At 42.2% G+C, this 22644-nt stretch overlaps 1 protein-coding gene across 5 annotated transcripts in view; it reads right to left on the bottom strand.

Moving 5' to 3' along the window:
* The window catches only part of LOC140205046 (CUGBP Elav-like family member 1), an 84815-nt gene that overhangs the window by 35797 nt on the left and 26374 nt on the right, over window positions 1-22644 (bottom strand). For 4 of the 5 annotated variants that reach the window (XM_072272149.1, XM_072272152.1, XM_072272151.1 and 1 more), the window contains 3 exons: window positions 16118-16242; window positions 9681-9868; window positions 8356-8438 (listed from right to left, as the gene is read on the bottom strand). In XM_072272149.1, the coding sequence (XP_072128250.1) occupies window positions 8356-8438; window positions 9681-9868; window positions 16118-16188 (342 nt within the window). In that variant the 5' untranslated portion in view covers window positions 16189-16242. Of the gene's footprint in view, window positions 1-8355; window positions 8439-9680; window positions 9869-16117; window positions 16243-22644 lie in introns of those variants that run through there. The other variant, XM_072272153.1, reaches the window with a different exon arrangement.

The raw sequence follows: 22644 nt of genomic DNA on the forward strand, positions 1-22644 counted from the left end.
CCATCTGCCATTTTTCAGCCCATTTTTCCAGTTGGTCCAAGTCCCTCTGCAGGTTCTGAAAACCTTCCTCACTGTCTACTACACCTCCAATCTTTGTATCATCAGCAAACTTGCTGATCCAATTTACCACATTATCATCCAGATCATTATAGATGACAAATAACAATGGACCCAGCACTGATCCCTGTGGCACACCACTAGTCACAGGCCTCCACTCAGAGAAGCAATTCTCTACCACCACTCTCTGGCTTCTTCCATTGAGCCAATGTCTAATCCAATTTACCACCTCTCCATGTATACCTAGCGACTGAATTTTCCTAACTAACCGCCCATGCGGGACCTTGTCAAAGGCCTTGCTGAAGTCCATGTAGACAATATCCACTGCCTTCCCTTCATCCACTTTCCTGGTAACCTCCTCGAAAAACTCCAACAGATTGGTCAAACATGACCTACCACGCACAAAGCCATGTTGACTCTCCCTAATAAGCCCCTGTCTATCCAAATGCTTGTAGATTCTGTCTCTTAGTACTCCCTCCAATAACTTACCTACTTACTGACGTTAAACTCACCGGCCTATAATTTCCCGGATTACTTTTTGATCCTTTTTTAAACAATGGAACAACATGAGCCACTCTCCAATCCTCCGGCATTTCACCCGTAGACAGCGACATTTTAAATATTTCTGCCAGGGCCCCCACAATTTCAACACTAGTCTCCTTCAAGGTCCGAGGGAACACTCTGTCAGGTCCCGGGGATTTATCCACTTTAATTTTCCTCAAGACAGCAAGCACCTCCTCCCTTTCAATCCGTACAGTTTCCATAAGTATTTCAATAAGCTTTCAGCTTCCCCCTCTGTACCATTGCTCATGCATCAAAATTGTCTCATTCACAAAATAACCTTTCATATTCACCACTAAATGCATTTGGGCAAATGTCTTCTCTGTCTCCTCCTATTCTCTCTCTTAAAATACTGGAGGAACTCAGCAGGCCAGGTAGCATCTATGGAAAAGAGTAAACTACTCTTTTCCATAGATGCTGCCTGGCCTGCTGAGTTCCTCCAGCATTTTGTGTGTGTTGCTTGGATTTTCAGCATCGGCAAACTTTCCTTTTGTGACTGGACTTTCTCTCATCTCCAGAGCTCAATGCTTCAGGCACATCCCTTAAGCTCATCCCACCTCTTTGTCCCTCCATTCCTACACCTCCAATACCCATAATCATCCCCTTAATTGAGTAATTGAAGGTTATGGGAACCAGATTAGCAGCACTGACCAGCCACATCACATTAAATGAAACGAACAAGGTCCTGGTGACCTACTCCTGCTCCCATTTTCTTGTGCTCCTGCTTGTATTCCCCAAGGCCCATCTTTGTACAAGATTTCTTTTTCTCAGAAGGTGGAACCAGAGCCTTCACCTCCTTTACCCCAAACTGCTATTTATTACACTACATCACGACTACCTGTCTCTGCATAACTCCATCATTTGCCTTCCCCCAGCCTGTTACACAAGTCTAGACCAAGAGAGCCTTCACCCTCAAGCACCTGGAGCACCAAACACCTTTCCAATATGTTCAATCACTATCCTGAGGTCTCCCTTACAGATTCAGCCTACAGTGCTTTTCCTCGGTCTTCCAATCAAAATGTATCATCTTACACTCTTTTGCTTTTCATCTGCCACATCCACACTTTTCACGAGCTACTGCTGACCTTTTAACTTCTATTTCCAGAACGAAGAGGAACGAAAGCCTGCGGAGTGAACTGAGAGCAATGTGAGTGGATTGGAAGTTGAGAGTATCACATCAGTACAAAGGGAGGAAGCTGTAATTGATCGTGAATCACACTTGCAGCATCGCTGTGTATCTCAGCACTTGAGGCACGTGTGAAAAACGAAAGCCTAACGCCTGCTTATCGCCCATCATCACTACCCTCCGATATGGACGTCTGGATCCCAAATATGTTTCAGTTTCTCGGCAGCAAGTCTCATCCTAGAAGTCACCCAGGCCGCCTCGCACACTCTCTTCTTTCCCTCCCTACTGGGTCACCCGGTTGCAGCCCACTGGGCAATAACTCTGCTACCCAGTTTCTTTTTCCTTCCCCACCTGGTTCCATCTGCCTATCACCCACACACTCAACCCACTGGGCTCCTTATTCCCTGCCCCTCCCCACTGCTCCCATACACCCACCATCCCACTCTTATCTGATTCCAACTCCTCAGCTTCCTTTCTTATCAGAATCCATAACACGCAGTTCTTTGTTGTTTCTAGTAATCACCTCCCAGCCTCTATCATTATTTCCATCCCTTCCTCCCTAACCTGAATCTTATCACTTGCCAGTTCCTGCCTTGCCCTTCCCCATTACCGGTCACCTTCCCTTTACATTGCCAATCCTAATGCAGGGTCAGGAACCAAAGTGGTGAGTATCCTTTGCACAGATGGTGCCTGACCCACTGAGTTCCTTTAGCAGGTTGTTTGTTGCTGCAAAGTATTTGCAGCTTCTTGTCTGCTAGAAGTCATGTTTGACTTAGAAGCCTCTTCTTCTAATTGTGTAAACTTGCATCAATAAGGAGATGAATCGAGCATTCAGTTTGTTCCTAAGCTGGTCAATTGGTGTGACCAATAACTTGTGGGAAAATAAACATAACTGATGCACAGAAACTGACCATATTCAATGCATTTTTATTATCTATGACAACTGAATGACTTCGATATCAGACCAAGGAGGAGAAATTTTAAACATTTCAATGAGATATTCTGTCCTAAAATCCAGAGAATACAGTTCCAAGCTACTCATTCTCCCTTCATATAGCCAATCTGTCATCTCAGAAATAAATCCAGTGAAATATCTCTGCATTTCTTCTTTGGGAAGTCTATGCTATAATAAGACCAAACTATACTTCCTATTCACCAAGGACTTGTATAACTTCAATAAGACAGCTTCAATTCTGTACTCAGATCTTCTCACAATAAAGACCAACATACCATCAGCCTTCTTGGTTATCTGTGCACTCGCACACCACTGTTCAATGACATGCATAAAGAGAGCCAGGTCTCTTTGAATGTCAACATTTTGCAATCTGATTTTCTGTTTTGTGTGCCAAAGTGGGGCCATATTTAATGTGTTAGGGTTGGATTAGTGTAAAGATGGAAGTTTGATTATCAGCTCAAACTCAGTGGGCTGAAGGACCTGTGTCTATGCTGTATCTCCCTCTATGTTCTCACCCACAGCCTGACTATATCCCCTTGAAGTCTCCCGACATTTTCCTGTCAACTCTGAATTCCAGCTCATTCTGTGTTACCAACAAACATCAGCAATATTCACAGATAGTGAAATTGCAGCCTAATCAGTAATCCACCTGATATTCCACTAGTCACAGTACATCAAACTGAGAAAGACCCCTTTATTCCCAAACTGTGCACTGACAGCCAATTCTCAGCACATGCCAGTACAGAATCAGGTTTATTATCACCAGTATGACCTGAAATTTGTTAACTTAGCAGCAGCAGTTCAATGCAATACACAATAACGTAGAAAGGAAAAAAAGTATATCAATTAAAGTACATATATGCACATTGAATAGATTAAAAATAGTGCAAAAACAGAAATATATATTTTTTTTTAAAAGTGAGGTAGTGGGGGGGGGCATCACATGATGACGTGGGATTGAGACGTGTAAATCCAGCTCTCCCATAAAAAATCAGCAAAAACCGTTTAAACAAAGTAAAGTTAATAAATACTTTCCGAAAACTACTTATAAACTTCGTAAGGCTACTCTACCATATGCCTCGTAAACCGCAACAGAAGTAGTCTGTTGTTGTGAAGTCGCCACGAGATGGGAAGAAAAAAGGGCCTACTGCAGCAATGGAGCCTCGGATTCAGGTTGGATCTCCTTCAGAGGCGACGTATTTTATCTCTGGCGTAGAAGAATAGGGAGCAATGGCGGCGGTAGCGGTCTCTCGGAAGAAGATGCCGGAATTGTGCATGCGCAAATCGACACAACTTAAACTACAAGAACCGACGGCCATTGCAACTGAAAGCGACTCAGAGTCAGAATTGGATACCACAGAAAATACAGATGAAGAGGAGGAGGAAGAACTGGAAGAGACTGGAAGTAGAGAAGACGATGGAGACATAAGAGAGGCTTTATTGCAATTAACGGCTATACTAAGAAAATTAAGTACAGAGCTTAGAGACGTGAAGATGTGCTATGATAAAGCTATGATAAGACAGGATAAAATGGATAAGAAACTTCAGAAGATGGAAAGAACAATGGAGCATATTAATGATAAGAGTGGAAAAAACAGAAAATGATGTGCTTGTCTGGAACACGGAAAGAAATCGACTCTTGGAGAAAGTGGACGTGTTGGAAAATTTTAGTAGACGTAATAATATTAAAATTGTTGGTCTCAAAGAAGGTATAGAGGGAGATAATCCAATAGAATTTTTTCAAAGATGGATCCCGAAAACCTTGCAAATGAAAGAGGAAGACCGATCAATTGAAATTGAGCAGGTACATAGAGCTCTAAGACCAAAACCACAAGATGATCAATATCCACGAGCAATTTTTTAAAAATTCTTAAGATTTCAAGACAAAGAAAGGATTCTACAGGCAGCTGCCCAAGCTGCCAAGAAGAGAAAAGGGCCACTGATGATAGAGGGGAAGAAAATTTTTTTTTACCCTGACATAAGCTATGAACTTTTGAAGAGAAGGAAGAAATTTAATCCAGTGAAAAAAGCCCTATGGGATCACAGTTATCAATTTATATTGCGTTATCCTGCAACCTTGAAGATTTTTTTGCCTGGTGGAGAAAAAAGATTTTTTGACGATTACCAGAAAGCGGAGGAGTTTGTGCGAGATTCTTTGAATATTCACCAGATACAAGAACAAACCCAGGGGACCGAGATGGATTGAAGATGAAGACTGGATCAAGGATTAGGCCTGTTGGATTTTTAGGCGGATGAATATATAAATATATTATTAATTATATGAGGGAGCGGAAGAAAGGTTAAAATTTGAGGAATATTAGATGGGAACAATGACATTAATTTTTTTTATATATCTACAATTTTTTGTTACGGGGGAGCTGGAAGAAACACTGATCAATCACTACATTATTCATGTGTGCAAGCGTGTCAATAGCTACGACCCGCACAATGGAGGGGGGTAGTGTTGTGTATCTTTTCATTCACAATATTAGTGGGGGGGGGGTATTTTGTTTTTTTTTCTTTTTTTGTATCTTTTCTATCTTTTTGCCATGATTGGGAGGGAAACACATAGCAACATGGTGAAGTTCAAAGAGATTCCCCAGGGAACTATGAGAGTTGAGAAGCTAAGTAATGTTTTAGATTTTAAGAGATAAATATGAAACATTTTTGAATATTTGGAGCCCTTATTTACAGCTCCGATGATAAAGATCTTGGTTCCTTGGGGAAAGTAACAAATATATATTAAATTTATTTTTAATCCCATGGAGCATGTGCAAACCTTCCAATATTCAGGCGTTTTTTTTTTCTTCTTTTCTCTTTAGGTAGAAGTATATATCGGTGGGGGGGAGGGTTAAGGGGAGGGTAGATATTCATGGGTTCAATGTGCATTTAGGATTCGTTTGGCAGAGGGGAAAAAGCTGCTCCTGAATTGCTGAGTGTGTGCCTTCAGGCTCTTGTACCTCCTTCCTGAGAAGAGGGCATGCCCTGGGTGATGGAATCCTTAATAATGGATGTCACCTTTCTGAGGCACCGCTCCTTGAAGGCGTCCTGAATACCATGGAGACTACCATCTATGATAGAGCTAATTTTACGATTTTCTGGAGCTTCTTTCTGTCCTGTGCAGTAGCCCCTCCATACCAGACAGTGCTGCAGACTGTCAGAATGCTCTCCACAGTACATCTATAGAAGTTCTGAGTATTTTAGGTGACAAACCAAATCGCTTCAAACCCCTAATGAAATATAGCCACTATCTTGCCTTCTTTATAACTGCATCAATATGTTGAGACCGGGTTAGAACCTCAAAGATCTTGACACCCAGGAACCTGAAGTTGCTCACTCTCTCCACTTCTGATCCCTCTATGAGAATTGGTTTGTGCCCACTTTAATGTACTCCCTTGTCCTCCAAACTTACTGACCAACTTTATTTATGAAATCTAACCAAAGGTTTTCTGAAAGACCAAATACACTTCCACAGATATGAGAGGGATGAGGATGTAGGAAAATATGCTGGAAAGTGCAATTAATTGCTCTAAGAGCCAGCAATGACATGAAGGCTGAATGGCCTCCTTTCGTAACATTAGGAAATAATAGAAATGTGTATTAAAGAATAAATTAGTCAAGCATGATTTCCCTTTCAAGTCCATACTAACTACTCAATCCTACTCTTTTCCAGATGTTTTGTTATATCCTGCATTATGGTTGCTGACATATTCCCTAATACTGATGTTATCCTAACATGAAAATAGATACTCTCGTTCTCTCGTTCCTTCCTTCCTTCCATAAAGGGATTGCATTTGCTACTCTAATTTGATTTTGCTAATGCTAATTTCCTTTAATTTCTTTTTTCACCAGATTTTTGGCTCTCCAGTAGAATGACTGGGCCTTCACAAAATTTTTTTAATTTCTCAACAATTTCCTTATTCACCATTATTAACTCTCCTACTGTAGCTCTTAGCTGTTTTTATGTTTAGAGGTTTTATCTCTTGCTCTGTTCCCCCATTACATCAATTTCATTTCTTAAATTCTGAAGTGCCCCCAAGCTACAGACGTAGTTATTTATGTCAACTTTATAAGCCTCTATATTTGATTTAATATTAACTTTAACTTAAACTGTCAACAATAGGTGGACTACTGGATTTTTTTTTTGCTTCACTGACACTTCACTTTAACTTGAGGGGACACTAGCCTGTACCAGCCTTTGTGCCTCACATATACTGGCATCATCATGGTTTGAAATGGCAATCTGAATGCAGAACAACATAAGAAGCTGTAGACAACATTGACGTCAGCTCAATAAATCACAGGCCCACCACTGGTAGTATCTACAGGAGGCATTGCCATAATGAGGCAACATCCCTATCTTACGGGCAACCTATTTTCTCACAGCTACCATTCAGGAGGCACAGAAGCCTGAAGTCTCACACCACCAGGTTCAACAGCAGCTACTTCCCTTCAGCCATTCAGTTCTTGAGCCAAATGACTCAACCCTAAAACCTACAGTTTATCAGTACCATGACTACCTTGCACTAGAGTTTGCACTTAGAATGAGCTTTTTTTGTTACTGTGTTCTTTGAAAAAATTGTGCACAATGTTTTTTTAAACTTTTCTTGTGACTGTTGCTTATTAAATGTCGTGTGTGATGTTGCTGCAAAATGCTTTTCGTTGCCTTTGCGCATACGACACTAAACTGTTTGCTCAGATAAGTCACCTTGGCTCCTGCAATGGTTGTTGTTATCAAGCGTTCCAAGTATCCCCTTGTTATCACCTCTCTGCTAGAGGTGAAGAAGTTTACAGAATTATATGGGAGGTAACTAGCAGGAAACCTAGCCCATAGCGTGGGGGTGGGGTAAGAGGGCAGAGTGAAGGAGAGACTGGCATGCAAAGATTTGGGTGGGACAGAAAGATGAGAGGAGGTGCAGGAGTGTGGCTCTTGACGTATGCGATTTAATTTACTGAACAGTGGAGTTTCTGCAGCTCACAACTTTATAGCTGCTTTATATCTATTTTCCAATCCTTCACTAACACTTCTCTTGCCTTCCTAAGTGCACCATCTCGCACTTGTCTATATTCAATTCTATTTGCCCCTACATAGACTAATCGAAAGCAATCTAAAGCTCCCTCCTCACAGGCACAACACGTGGTCAAAGTCTTTTTTATCATCTGCAAACTTCTTTCATCATGCCTGAGCAATTGTCTAAATCATTCATTATAAAATGCAAGGGACTGAACACAGATCCACAGAGCCCCACTGATAACAGTTTTCCAGTCACAAGAAACATCTATCATCATCCATAACTTACTGCAACTTTGCCAGATATGAATTCAATTTGCCACTCCCCTTGGGTTTTTACTTCATTATTTTGGTAAGCCTGTCAAGTGGGACTTTGACATAAACCTTGCTGAAATTTATTACAAAATGTTCAGCTAGTAGTGTGAACAACAAAGTAGGTTACTCAAACTCTAGGCACAAGGTATTCATTCTGTAACAGGCAAATATAATCCCTGGGCCTTTCCTACATTTCCCTATGGCTTCTGACCTCACATTAGTACATGCCTCACAACAGCACCAGCAACTGTGGCATGTACTTAACCAGTTCTGCTTAAAAGGTAAAACCACTACCCTCACTAAAGCCTGACATAATATGGACATACTCACCCCGGGCAAAATCTTCATATTGTGAAGGGCATTTTGTGCTTCTAGTGCTGCTTTACGGGTATAAAACGTTACAAAGCAACAACCTGGAAAGAGATGCATAAATTAAACAGCAGAACAGGTTCATGTGTCAAATTCCAGCAACTCCCAGGCAACTTTGGCCAATGGTTTATCATTCTCAGTTGCCCCACCTTTCCCATTCCTTCCCTTTGCACCCCCCACCCAGGAGGTACTATTAAGTCTCAGATACAATTCAACCCATGCTCCACTGACACTTAGTACTGCTCTACGCATCTCAGTTCTCTGCACTGGTCAGTGTCATCACACATCCCACCCACCCTTCTACCAGCTGTACAGAATTACGACAGACATAGCTAGCAGCTAACTTTAACCCATCACAACGATATCTAAAACCGAAGGGCAAATGCTTAGGGAAAGGGGTAAGAGATTTAGAGAGGAACTAGGGAGTAGCTTCCTTCACCCAGGTGGTTGGACTCTGGAGCACATTGAGTGGATGGTGCAGGCAGAGACTCACCCATTTCAGGATCTAAACTAGCACATGAATTGCCAAGACATAGAAAGCTGGCCGCTGGGATTAATGCACATGGGTATTTGGTGTTCAGCACAGGCTTCGTGGCCTGCTTCGGTGCTATGAGACATTAGCTCCAGAGTGCTTACCAATTTCAACAAAATGTATTCCACATTCAACAATGCTGCCGTCTGTCTCTTTTCAATCCATCAGTGCCAGAAAGGGCCTTTGTTACAGAGAGAAGTTGGGCAGACTAAGACCTAATTCCATTGAATCAGTAAATTCACAAGGGCTTTAAATCGGTTGGATGCATAGTCCTTTTCCTTGGGGTTGGAATTTATTAGAAAGCTGAGAGGCAACTTTTCCCACAAAGAGGGTGGTCCGTATATGCAACAATCTGTGAAGGGAAGTAGTTGAGGCAGATATATGTACATTTAAAAGACACTTGGACAGATACACTAATAGGAAAGCTTTAGAGGAATATGGGCCAAACATGGGCAAATGGCACCAGCTTAGATGGGGCATTTTGGTCTGCGTGGACTGGTTGGTTGCTTTCTGTGTGACTCTGTGACTAGAAGTCAGTAGCTGCCTGCAGCTCACAAATTCCCTCGGCTCACAGAAACCACACACCCCCGGGGAATGGCACCTATTCAATGGAATTCGTATTGTAACCAGCTCTACAGCTTGACTCAGTTTTTTTTTTACAATACTCAATCCGGATCAGCAGTACACAACTGCTCGAAAAAGTTTTGGTGCAGTTCACCTAAAGGTAAAGTGAAGCAGAATTGACGAAGCTCACCTTTACTCTGAGGAGGGTTTTGACTTCTGTCGCGGAGTACATTAATCTCATACACAACACCATACTGTTCGAAAAGTTCTTTCAGCTCTTTCTCAGACCAGGACCTTGGAATCTGGCCCACAAACATCTTGATGGAGTCGATGTCAGGCTGGTCGGGGTGATCCAGAGACCCATTCATTTTCTTTGATCTGCAGAAAGGAGAAATAACAACAGACACTGATCCAAAGGTCTGGCTGGGGGGGTGGGGAGAAGAGAATTGGCAGAGGCTGGTGAAAGCATGCTGGAAGACAGGCCAGAGACCATAGGGGGGTAAAGGAAGGAGAGTGTGGCACAGAGCAAGAGGAGGGAAAGTACCACCAGAGCTGGAGGCAGTGCGAGGAAAGAAAGGGCAGCTTTTCAACCATCTCAATGATGCTACAATAATGGCAAGTCTATCTGAGGCAACTGTGACCTGTTCACACAGAGGTGATGGACAAGTCTGCTGAGCTCCTGAGTGCATTCAGTAGGGTGACCCAGTGAAATCTCCCTGGCACTCACCATCACTGCCATGCAACTGGCACAGTCATGTACCCATTGGTGATGTCAGTATGAAAGGCTGCCTCCCCTGGGCCTTCTCTGCAACACCTGACACCTGACTCTGTCCAATAGGCCAGCGTTAATTAAGAAAAGGTTCTTCACTTGGGCGTTCAGCACATAAGCTAAAAAAAACTAAAAAAGTCGATGTATGAAAACATATCCAGAGCTAACAGTGAAAACAAAATCTGTGTAAACTTTAAATCCTCCTTTTGCATTTTCTTGTGTTTTCCAAAGTTATAATTACTGTGTGATATTCTAACATGTTCTCAAGGAAGTTGGCATACCGGGGTGATACAGAATAAATTGTAAATACTGTGTTGAGCTTGGGATGAACTCTGATGCCAACACTTTAATGTTAAAGTGGCATAACAATAAATTAACTTCCAGGTTGTGTTTATTGACCATTGACTTAAAATGAGCCCTGCTAAATTAACTAGCTCATTATGTTACAAACTAACTACTCAGAAACACTGCCAATGCTTACACCATCTGGAGAACGAGAATTTCAGAGTTGTATACTTTGATAATAAATGAACCTTTGATTTCCACGATACACAGCAAAACTGAAGATCAAATGGTACAAATCAGTGCAGCGTGAAGGCACCAATGGAAGCTGGGCTTATCCTTCAGAGCAATTAATCTGATTAGGCCATTTCTGTTACTCTCAGCACCTGAGTTGGTATGCTGTCTGGCCATTCCTTTAACAGGTGATTACTGTATAGCACTGGGGGAAAAAATTGTAAATTTATAGCACATGGCATATAGCAAAAATACAAATGCATTAAAATAATCTGTAGCCATATGAATGCAAAAGAAAATCTTAGGCAAGATATAATGGATACATTATCGAACAGAGGGGAACGGTGCAGAAATCAATGCTGGCTACTCGTACCATGTCTGGTTTGAATATGGTGTGTAGTGACTGATACGTGACTCAGTGTTCCTACTACAATATTTCAGGAGTACACAAGATATATAAAAAAAACAATGAAAGAGCCTAAAGACACAAGCTTCCCTGCCAAAGAATTTTGAATAAATTGAAAGCTATCCCAATCCGTCTTTGGCAGAATTTCACCTTACTTGACTGTTTATAATAATCAATGCAGCCCAGCACTGCTTAGATAAATGAATACAAACAGAAGCAATAGAACTTTAGGAAGCCCACCATATCATGGCATGAACTATATTAAACTACACAGACAAGCAGGAGGCTCCTGTACCCGAGTCTCATTCTACACAAGCTCTCCTACCATTCAGTAGCCCAGGTGCCTTGACAACCTTTGCCAATCCGGGACTGTTGGAAGAAGCAGTTTGCTTGCATGAGTGCTGGCACAGTGAGGAACCAACCTCTCCAGTATACAGGCAGGAAGTGAGAGCTGAGACACTGTGCCAAGGCTTCCAACCAGAACCAGAAGTACAGACAGGCAGCACTGCTTGGATGATCCTGCCTAAAACAGCGTAAGCTGCTCCTGCTGTTTCCAACCAAGTAATCAAAGGCCCACGCTTTAGGAGCTGTGTACTCATGCTACCTCTACGTATCTGCGTATTAGCACAGATTCACTCAGATAACCTACTCAGTTTACTTCCCACTTAATTCCAGGGAGAGCTGACTCAGTACATCTCTAACCTTGACGATCCCACTCACCATGTCCCAGGGATACTACAGCCATCCTCAGGATACTCTGCACAGATCATCCTGAATAGCCAAACCCCATATTACATTCCAACAACAACCTGACGCTTAGTGATTTCTTCTCTGCCTTCCACAAGCGGAGCTGCCAAGCAGTGCTATCAGCCATTGGCAGCTCAGCTCACCTCGGACGCTCAGCAGATAAGGACGTCTGAGGTGTGCTGGACTGGGGGTAGGGGACAGGTAATCCTAACCCACCAAACATACCATTGAACCCAGCGATGGAGCACTGGCATTCTGGACAGAGGGACTGTCTTGAACAGAAACAAAGGGCTCATACTTTTGAATAGAGCTGCAGTCCTAAAGGGAAAATAAAGTGCAAGTAAATGAATTATTTCATTTTAATTTGATACTTCTGATTATTTGAGAGTATTTTATGATGTCAGACTATCAGATGTTTTAAAACAGTTCAAAACCCCTTGAATTGCACAGACCTACACTGAGTGGACTCATCACTCCAAACAAGGACACCTCCTGGACATAGCTACATCTGGAAAGAAGGGATCTTGGGCATTCACAAAGGTAGGCCCAGCCTAGTATTCGAACTCCACTGAAAGCAGCTGTATTGACCAATAACTCATCCCATACCTTCCAGTTTAAACTGATTTTGGTCTACCTAAAGTCAATGCAACTCCTTAACAATTCAACACACCCTGAATCTCCCTGAAGTGCTTGTGGGTCAGTGATGTTGTGCAGATCCTTACTGCCAGATGTTTCCTTGCAGCACTATCTTTTCTAAACAGACCCCCAGTCACAACAAGTACATCGGGTACAATCTGGAACTTCAATTGGCACTAATCTGCCATACTTTATCCCTGATGGGCAGAGACAGCATATGGCCAGGTAACACTATCAGTTCAGTCAGAAGATAAATACTAAAATAGTACCATCTTTTGACAATCACTATTGTTCCTCCCAATGAAAGCCTAATGGCTTTAACTATGATAAAGTTGGGTCTCAGGTGTTGGCATCCAGATTTGAAGCCTTGAAGATACACAGTAAAGCCAACCCAAAGCCTGTTGTTGAAACACTGGAGTATAGAAAGTGGACTGATCCACACTCTCATCTCTTGAGTTCAAGCAGGTACTGCATCAGAGTCTCAAGTTTGGCCACAATTATCAATTTAATGAGAGCTCAGACTTTCCACCACAACTGAGTTTAGTAAAGTTGAACTTGAACTCAGCTCACTTATGTGTCCCAATTTCCAAACTGTAGCTAATGTGTTTTTTTCCTTGGTCACATGTGCATGCAGAGTGACTATGGTGCAGGATACCACTCCCCACTCTCCTGACCCTTCAGATATGTCTATACTCCTCCATCAGCCGAGCCTTCCCATATGGTGTCTGACACCCCCACTTAACATTCTTGAATCACCTAGATAGGCTTGCAGCTTTTATCACCTTTGAGTGAATCATCATGCACATGTTTATGGTCATAATGGGTTGCACGACTCTCGCTGTTCACTTGAGCAGATTTCCTAACAAAGTAGCACATGGTCACATAGTAGTCCTGTTCCCATTCCTCGCTCAAGTCTTTCAGGTTCTCTTCAACACTTTCCAATTTCATTAGTAAATTTCCAACTCGCCCAAAAGTGCTCCCAATTACAGCAAACAAACAAGTGTATATTTTCTCATCAATGTCGAAAGATATTGGCTAACAGCAAATACAAAGCCCTCAGTTCTTGACAACTTAGTGTTGCTACTTTATAGACTTCACAGGGGTAATGTGGGACACCTCCTAGAGCCTCTGACTATTTTCATACTCAATTATTGCCTATCCTTCAAAGTCTTCAAGCTTGAGCTTTCAAGCATAGAGCACTCTTGCTAAGAATTCTTTCCTGATTGCCCTCAATCAACTCAGCATTTCCTCACTTCAGGGGTCACAATCTGTGCTGCTTCTACTGATCCTTCCACACAGCTCGCCCTTGTGGCAACTGTAATATTGCTACCATTATGTCAAGCCATTGCATCTCTAATCACGTCACTGCATCAACCCATGGCCCGCCCACCCTACACCTTTACCAAACTCCCTTCCACATGAGGCATCCTAAACACTCTTCCAGCCCGACTATCCAAACTTCTCCTGGTTCTTTCAAATCTCCAGTTTTTCATTCTCATCTCTTTTTATGTTTCACATGCTAGGTGACTTCGGTCTCCAAAGTAGTCCAGGAAATACCTCAAGGCAAACTCATGTCAAATGTCTATTTTACAACGGCTAACTTTATATTCCAGAAGGGAAAAATTTTGTGCCTTTGTTTCCAAAATTGCTGCACTGTTTTCTTGAACCCCCACAGCAACACACCTCAGCCGCACTCAAATTGCAGCTAGTCCCTTTGGCTGTTTTTAGTTTCACTATCCAACTTTCGTTATTGTTTTACCTCATGCTTGTTCACCTCCCCCTAGCCCTCAAACGTAAATAGAGGATTCCAGTTAATTGGAACACTGGGACCAGTACATTTCAGCCCAATTAAACAGCTGCCCCAGTTAGCTGAAGTTTCATGGAAGTAGTTAAAAAGGTATAAAAAAGACAAGCTACCATTTAATTGAGCAACAAGTTACGTATTTAAGTGAAATACAGAACAAATTAGAACACATGCAATAATACAACAGTGTTATAAAACTGTGTACTGGTTCCTAATAGATATCAACAGAGGAATTCATTCAGAGCTCCTTTGTGTTTTTTGATTGACAAAATCAGCGCAGACACCTAGTGCAGACAGTGGACCGCCTTCAAACAAGTGCTGTCAAAGATTGCATCATCCAAATCTTCATATTAATTGTAACATGCAAGATAATTGTTGATGGCTTCAAATTATTCATCGTTCCAAACTTGAAGTAGTGAAATCATTTAATTTTCACTCCAGGCCATTTCTGGTATCTCCAAACCTGAATGCTTGAAATCGCAGTAAGCCAAACAGTTCTGCATTATCTTACTGTTTATTACTCACCAACTATCAGTGACAAAAATCACTGCTTTTTGAGCACACAAAACATGCACGTGACTGAAGCAAGATAGAAAATGCTCTGCAAGTCTCCTGTCTCAATTAAGCAGCATAGTGTCCCAAATAAACAAAGGAAATCCCAGCTATTTTCTTTATTTGTTTTTGTTCTTTAAGAGCTGTCCCAAGAAGTGGCTGCCCTGACTAACTGTGGGCCAATTAACTGGAATCAAATATAATACATAACTTCCTTTCCCATTGTACATTCAATTCCTCCCTCAGTCAACATTTCGATTCTTTTTCAAACATCCACCCCCCGCAAGTCAATGGTCTCTCTTCCTTTTGAAGTTGTACACTAATCTAACGTCTCTGAATGTACTACTGTTAGTCAGTCAAATGTACAACTACTCCCCTGTTATCAATAATCTCCAATTTCATTTCCAGCAACATCTGGAAAAAAAAACATAGTTGAAGTACCAATGACAGAAATTCCAATTTGTCTTTTACTGCCCTGATACTATTGATTTCTCAGCTTTTACAAGTCTTCTATGCTCTTAGCTCTATTTACATGTTACATTTTGACAACCACCCATGTAGAGTGCTGCGCCAAATACACAACTTATCCACGACCATGTTTTCAAAGATTCTGATTTCCTGCAGTTCACTGTTAGCAAAAACTGAACCGACAGTCAGATTCTTATGAATATCCTTCTACTTCCAGTAGAAAACTTTTGCAAATTCCTCCTCAAACTTAACCTAAAACGAGACCTCAGTCTTTTCAATCACGTGCTAAGCTTTCTGCTCCAAGGAAATTCTGCTTACCATAGGTTAGGTCTGCATTTTTCATCTCAAACTTTCTCAAGGATTGGATGGTTCAGATATGGAGTAAAAGTTCCTCAACACAACCCACCTAACATTCTCCTAGCTGATCATAGCATGATTAAATGCAGACTGAAGTCTGTCTTTGCAAATACACTGTGGTATTTCACAATTTTTGGAGCTACACTGGTAATCTAAACAGCAGTTAAACTTGAATTAAAATGACAGATTCCTTTGTAAATAATCTTCCATACTTGCTCTGAAATGAAGCTATTTTTCCCAAGCACACATAGTAGATGAGCACAGAGATAGGCAGAAAGACAGGCTGAAAGTTAGCAAAGCATGTGGCTGAGAGGTTCGCTGTAGCCCTGACAGCAGTTTGCCCACTACACGCGCAGTGTGGTCCCTACTCACACAGAGTTAGAGCTCAGGGTGCAGTGATCCACCATCATCTCCGGCAGGAAGTCCAACTTGAAGGAAGACATTTTCCTGGATGAAGCCGAGGGCAGAAACAGGCCTCTCTTTACAAGGCTCCACAACTTCTCAAAATAAGAACAAAAAGTATATTTTTTTGAAAAGAGTTATTTCAAAAAAAAATCTCTGCAGATTGATGGAGACAGGTGCTGCAGGCATTTAACAACAGCTCACTCTCAAAGCTTTTTACACTCACAACCTCGCCCTCCCCCAAACAGCAACAGCTGTGTTTAACAGGTGGTGGGGTGGGGAAGGGAATGGGGAGGTAAATGTGAGACTTGTTGAACCTGGGAGTCACGTCGGAAATAGTTTGGACTGAACAAACAGAATAAATCCAATTGGGACAGCAGCTGGATTAAATGGGAGGCAAACTGGCAAATACTATCTCACCCCGACACACAATGGAAAGTGCTGCCTCAGCGGGGTCTTTGCAAAATGTACAACCGAAGCAGTACCAAAGTGCAGCGTTAGACAGATCCACTGTCAGATTGATCATGATACAGCCGCTTGATGGTTGGGAACGAAAGTCTGCTAGCTGCTTTAATTCACCATTAATGTTAAGAGTTTGACATCAGCACAATGCTCAACTGCTTTCCATTAAATTGGAGGTGGGGTACAAAGGTGCAGGCAGAGGTAGGCACAAACGTAATGAATGAACAAACCAAGGATTGCCACAACCTCCATATGCTGGGACAGAAAGCAAGTTCTGCAGTTACGTGAAATAATGTACAGATCAGACCCAAGGATCCTGCTTGCAGTTTTTGAGAAGTGACCTACAGAATACCCATTGATGTCAACAGGGCTGATTGTCCAGAATGGGTTCAGTTGGCAGCTCTCGGTCTCAGCTGCAGGTTGTGGCACAACCCCACCCCCTACAGCCGAGTTCCACTCCAGAAACTCCACCATAAACATCCATCTCAGTGCTAACAAAGGGAAGAACTCACCCTGAAAACAACTCACCCCCACCCTTAGGCTAACACTACAGCTGTGGTTCAATAAAGCAACATTAACCCAAAACAACCAGATAATAAACACAAAATGCTGGGGGAACTCAGCAGGCCAGGCAGCATCTATGGAAAAGAGTACAGTCGACGTTTCGGCGCGAGACCCTTCATCAAGCCCTGTTGAAGGGTCTCGGCCCAGAACATCGTCTGTACTCTTTTCCATAGATGCTGCCTGGCCTGCTGAGTTTCTCCAGCATTTTGTGTGTGTTGCTTGGATTTCCAGCATCTGCAGATTTTCTCTTGTTCACAACCAGATAATATCTGACCCTCTCTTAATTAACACCAAAGACAGAACCGGTCCTAAACAGGGGAATGTTCTTGGAACCTGGCTTCAATGAAGAAAACAGCTCCAATTCCTGAACTACAAATGACTTCACAGGCTTACATAGGCTTTGGGTCATTTTTATGTCTTGACAACCTTGAGGCGGTTGGGGCTGGGGGGTTTTGGGAAGAGGGTCCAGGAGGCAGGGAGGGGAATCCAGAAGAGAGAGAGGGAGAAGTGGGAAAATGTGAAAGGAGAAGGGGAAGAGGGGACAGAGAGTGGGGTTGTGGGGAAGAAGGATGAGGTGGATATGCAACAGTTAATGTGGTTGAAATCACTACTGTCAAGCAATCGTCCCGAACTCATTCTCAGTGGTAGAGTCGAGGAGTTCAGTCCAAGTTGTGTGTTAATACTAGCACCTCTCTGATAACAATAACCTTTCCACGACTTTGCTGAGCACACACCCAGCATGCAAATCCCATGCACCTGTCTATAAACTATTCACCCACCCCATTTCTTTTTAGCTGATAAACGCAACAGACCTGCACAACCTCCAGAGAACAAGTAACATCATGAAAGGATCCGGAGCTGGGAGCAAATTCAAACATGTTCATTTCATCACTGATCTTTTCAAACTCCTGTGGCTCCCCCATCGTACATCTCAATCCATTTCTACAGAGCACTGTAACTGAACAATTGAAAACCATCTGATATTTTTGCACCGTGAAGAACAGTGATGATCCCTATCACTTTTGGGGGCTGAAGGAGTGATTGCAGACGGCCCTGCCTTCCTGAGAGTTCCTCACAGATACTGTTTTACTGTGTTCAACACTGTAGTCCTGTTTCACTGGCCAGATGCCAGTTTCCTGCAGTTACACTGGGAAATTCAAACAAGGCACTTATGCAGGTTAAACCCAGTGTTGACTTAGTGACTATGGATTTCAAAAGAGGAATAGTTCCCAAGGAATGAAGTTTCAGTAACTCACATTTTTTAGATTCATTTTCTTTTAGATATTTCAATGTTTTCCTCATGTTTAAATGTTTTAATCATTGAATATTTTGTTTTTTAATATTCTAAATTTTGCTTAAATGTATGACTACAATTTAAGTTTTTAGATCATTTTCAATGTTTGTAAGTTCTCAAACATTACAAGTCTCTCTACAGTTTCGCCACGCAGTGAATCTGTATTGTGACTTAAACAGCAACTGAGGCAGTTAATGGGGACTGAGCAGAGCAAGGCAAGCTACCTCTGCTGCCAAGTCCAGATAAAGGAACAGGAAGCACCTGGCCACCAAGATTGAACAGATCAAACCATTCCAAGTGCTAGATGTGGCCTTCAGTTCTAATATTAAGCAAAAGGAACCTTAATCCAGTGAAGGTCAACATGAAATTGTTCCATTGGTGTAAAACTCCAGTTGGTTACCAATATCCATGTCATTTTTACCCAGCCTGGTCTTACTCACCTTAGAGGTACAGCATGTTGACTTGAAACTGTCCTGTTTAGTGATAGAGAAAGCCACGTAGTATGGATGCAGAACACTTGCTGAATAAACTAGCATTGCCACATCCCAGTCATTGGGTAGGTTCATCCACTCGAAGCAATCACGGTAGATGACACAGTGCTCAGATTTCTAGAGCTACTACTTCACAGTTCCAGTGACCTGGGTTCACTGTGTGGAGTTTGCACGTTCCCATGACCACATGGGTTTCTTCCAAGTGAGAGCTGGTAGGTTAATTTACCTGTGTAAACTGTTCAGAGAGCAGTAGTTGATGTAAGTGTGTGAATAAAATGAGGTTCAGTGCAGGAATGATACAAATGGGTGGTGGACGGTCAGTAGAGACTAGACGGGCCAAAGGGCCCATTACATGATGTTTGACCATCACTTATCAAAATGAGATCCTACTGGGGATGTCCCACACAACACAAAAAATAATCATTTAAAAATCCTCATCAATGTATTTTGGATTTTGAACCGAGAAACAAACATCAAGGTATTTGCACTGGGTTACAAATGGCCAACTTATGGGCACCCTACATATTATTATTAAATTGCAAAATGATGTACATACATACGTTTGATTTGCTCTCTTCACTATGAGTAACTGTTCTTTTTATGTGTCGTATGTGTTTTTGATGTTATTCATTATAATACTGAAGAGGTGTAGTTATCATGGAGTGACTTTTGTGCATTTTCAATATTGACTGTAAACACAAACCTATTCATTACCCAAGGATGGCCATGAGAAACCATATAACTTGCAGCATCGGGATACAACCTAGAAGGACTGAGAAATCAATTAACCAGAGACGGAAGAGCTCAGACACCAGAAACTAGCCATCCTGCACATTATCACACAGGTGAATGCTGCTCAGTCACCCACGTTGTAAACTAACATCCTAACTCAGCCAGCATCTTATAAGATACTTAACAGCAGGCAATCAAAATTATTACATTGGCATGCTGAGAATCTGAAATCAAAACAGAAAATGCTGGAAATACGCAAAAGGTCAGGTGGAGAGAGATAAAAATTCCTTAGACTAATTAAATAGATGCAAAATAGAGGAGAGAGAAGTAAGAATAAAACAAACCTGGCACAAGGCAAGAAAGATTAAATAACAACCTACACACACAAAAAACAACAGGAATTCTGCAGATGCTGGAAATTCAAGCAACACACATCAAAGTTGCTGGTGAACGCAGCAGGCCAAGCAGCATCTGTAGGAAGAGGGGCAGTAGTCCTGACGTAGGGTCTCGGCCTGAAACGTCGACTGCACCTCTTACTACAGATGCTGCTTAGCCTGCTGCTTTCACCAGCAACTTTGATGTGTGTTGCTACACACACAAAACTCTGGAGGAAATCAGCAGGCCAAGCAGCATTTATGGAAAAGAGTTAACGGTCTACGTTTCAGACCAAGACCCTTCTTCAGGTTAGATAGAAAAGATGAGAAGTCAGAGTAAGGTGGGGGAGGGGAGGAGGAAGTACAGGGTAGCGGATGACAGGTGAAACCGGGAGGGGGAGGGAAAGGGGTGAAGTAAAGAGCTGGAAAGTTGATTGGTGAGAGAGATACAGGGCTGGAGAAGGGAGAAGGGGGGAATCTGATAGGAGAGGGTAGAAGACCAAGGAAGAAAGGGAAGGGGAGGGGTGACTATCAGAGGAATGTGATGGCTCGGTAAGATGAGGTGAGGGGGGAAATGGGAATGGCAAATGGTAAGTAATGGGGGGCAAGTGCGAGGGGGGCAATTACCAGAAGTTCGAGAAATCGATGTTCATGCAAACAGGTTGAAGGCTAGCCAGACGGAACACAAAGTGTTGCTCCTCCAACCCAAGTGTGGCCTCGTCGCAGCAGTAGAGGTCATGAACTGACATGTCGGAATGGGAATTTTGTGTGTGTTGCTTGGATTTCCGGCATCTGTAGACATTCTCCTGCTTGCTAAATAACAATCTGATTAGGTGCAGTTTACACCTAACAATAGCCTAAATCTGTGAACTAAATTACTTGATGTGAAAGGGATGGGGAAACTCGAACTAAAAATATCAGAGATGCTGGCTGGGTGATGTTGTTTAACCTAAGTGTGACTAGAAGATGAAGTTGTCTTTTTCAAATCTGTGCTGAGCTTCTCAGGAAACTGCACGTGAGGCTGAAGCAGGGGCTTCGGCTTTTGTTACAGATGGTTAATATTTCTCCTTCACATCACGTCCCTCATCAATGCAGTAATGTGACTCTCCTGAAATCTTCTCCCCCCACTCCCTCTTTGCTGGTAGGCAAATTCAAATATTTAGTGCCCCGGAGGTAAAGGAGAAAGCTCTTACTTTCTTTTAAACTGGGGTTACAGAACAAGCTGAACCTGTGGGTTTTCTTACGGTGACAGTAAGAAAACTGTCATCACTGTAATACATTTCAGTCAAATCCACCCCCAATCACTATTGAGTCAACAGGCTCAACCAGGCAATATACTGCACAGGAATTACTCTCAGCAGCATATCATTGGTCATTGACAAAAGCATGCTTGTTCAGGCAGCTATTAGTTGGCAGCATTGTACTTCAGGCTCAGACCTGCTTAACTCCCTCAGTGAATCGTCTCATGAATCCACATTGTACCCACATACAACACTATCCTGAAATACAAACATCTAAGTCAGCTCTTGATTCACACTGAACACAGAGTCAAACACCAGCTCGTGGCATTGCTCAGAGCATAGCATCAACACTCTTCTTTCTATATTTGGCCCCAAGGAAAGTTCATATGCCCCTTAAACCTAATAGGCAAGGATATTTTTAGCATCCCCCTGACAAAAGGGCCTTGTATCTTAAAGATGAGCTGTTAAACTTCAGGGAAAGCAACGTGCTAGACCTACCATCATGGAGATATTTTCACCAACAATAACTGACATTAACCTAGAGATGGTGGATTGATCCTTGAAGATGAGATTAAACTTGATACACTAAAGTTTAGAAGAATACAAGGTAAACTCAAAGGAGACCACATACTTACAGGGATTGGCAGGGTAGATACAGAGATGATTTCCTTTGCTTCAGCACCGAGAACTACAGGTTACAGTATCAGAATAAGGGATTGGATATTTAGGACTGAGCAGGATTAACATTTCCAAAGAGCAACTCGTAAGTGTGGCAATCCTTTGGAAATTTCTGCCCAAGAGTGCTGGAGGACACTCAGGACAGAGATCTATAATACTTCAGGATATTTCGGAAATTGAAGGATATAGGGTTCATGCAGGGAAGTCAGACCACTGTAAAGGACCAACGATGATCTTATTGAACGTCAGAGTTACTCGAGCAGCCAACAGTTTAATATTGCATATGTTCATATGATTACCTATGCAACAAATATCCAGGTCAGCAAAACCCAGAACTCCCATATCAAAACCAAAACAGGGAGAGGAGCAATCAGAAAAACTATTATCACTGACGTTGATGATGCCAAATTAGTTATTTATTGAATTGAATTAACTTTATTACTTACATGAGGAGTAAAAATCTTTATTTTACATCTCTGTCTGAATGTGCAATTTATAGTAATTTAGAATAAATATTACGTACAACAGGACAGTCAATATAACATTGAAACACAATTGTATCAGCATGAATTAATCAGTCTGATGGCTCGGTGGAAGAAGCTGTCCCGGAGCCTGTTGTTCCTGGCTTTTATGCTGCAGTACCATTTCCCAGATGGTAGCA

The sequence above is a fragment of the Mobula birostris genome, chromosome 11 (genome assembly GCF_030028105.1).
Source record: "Mobula birostris isolate sMobBir1 chromosome 11, sMobBir1.hap1, whole genome shotgun sequence".
Classification (NCBI taxonomy): Eukaryota; Metazoa; Chordata; class Chondrichthyes; order Myliobatiformes; family Myliobatidae; genus Mobula; species Mobula birostris.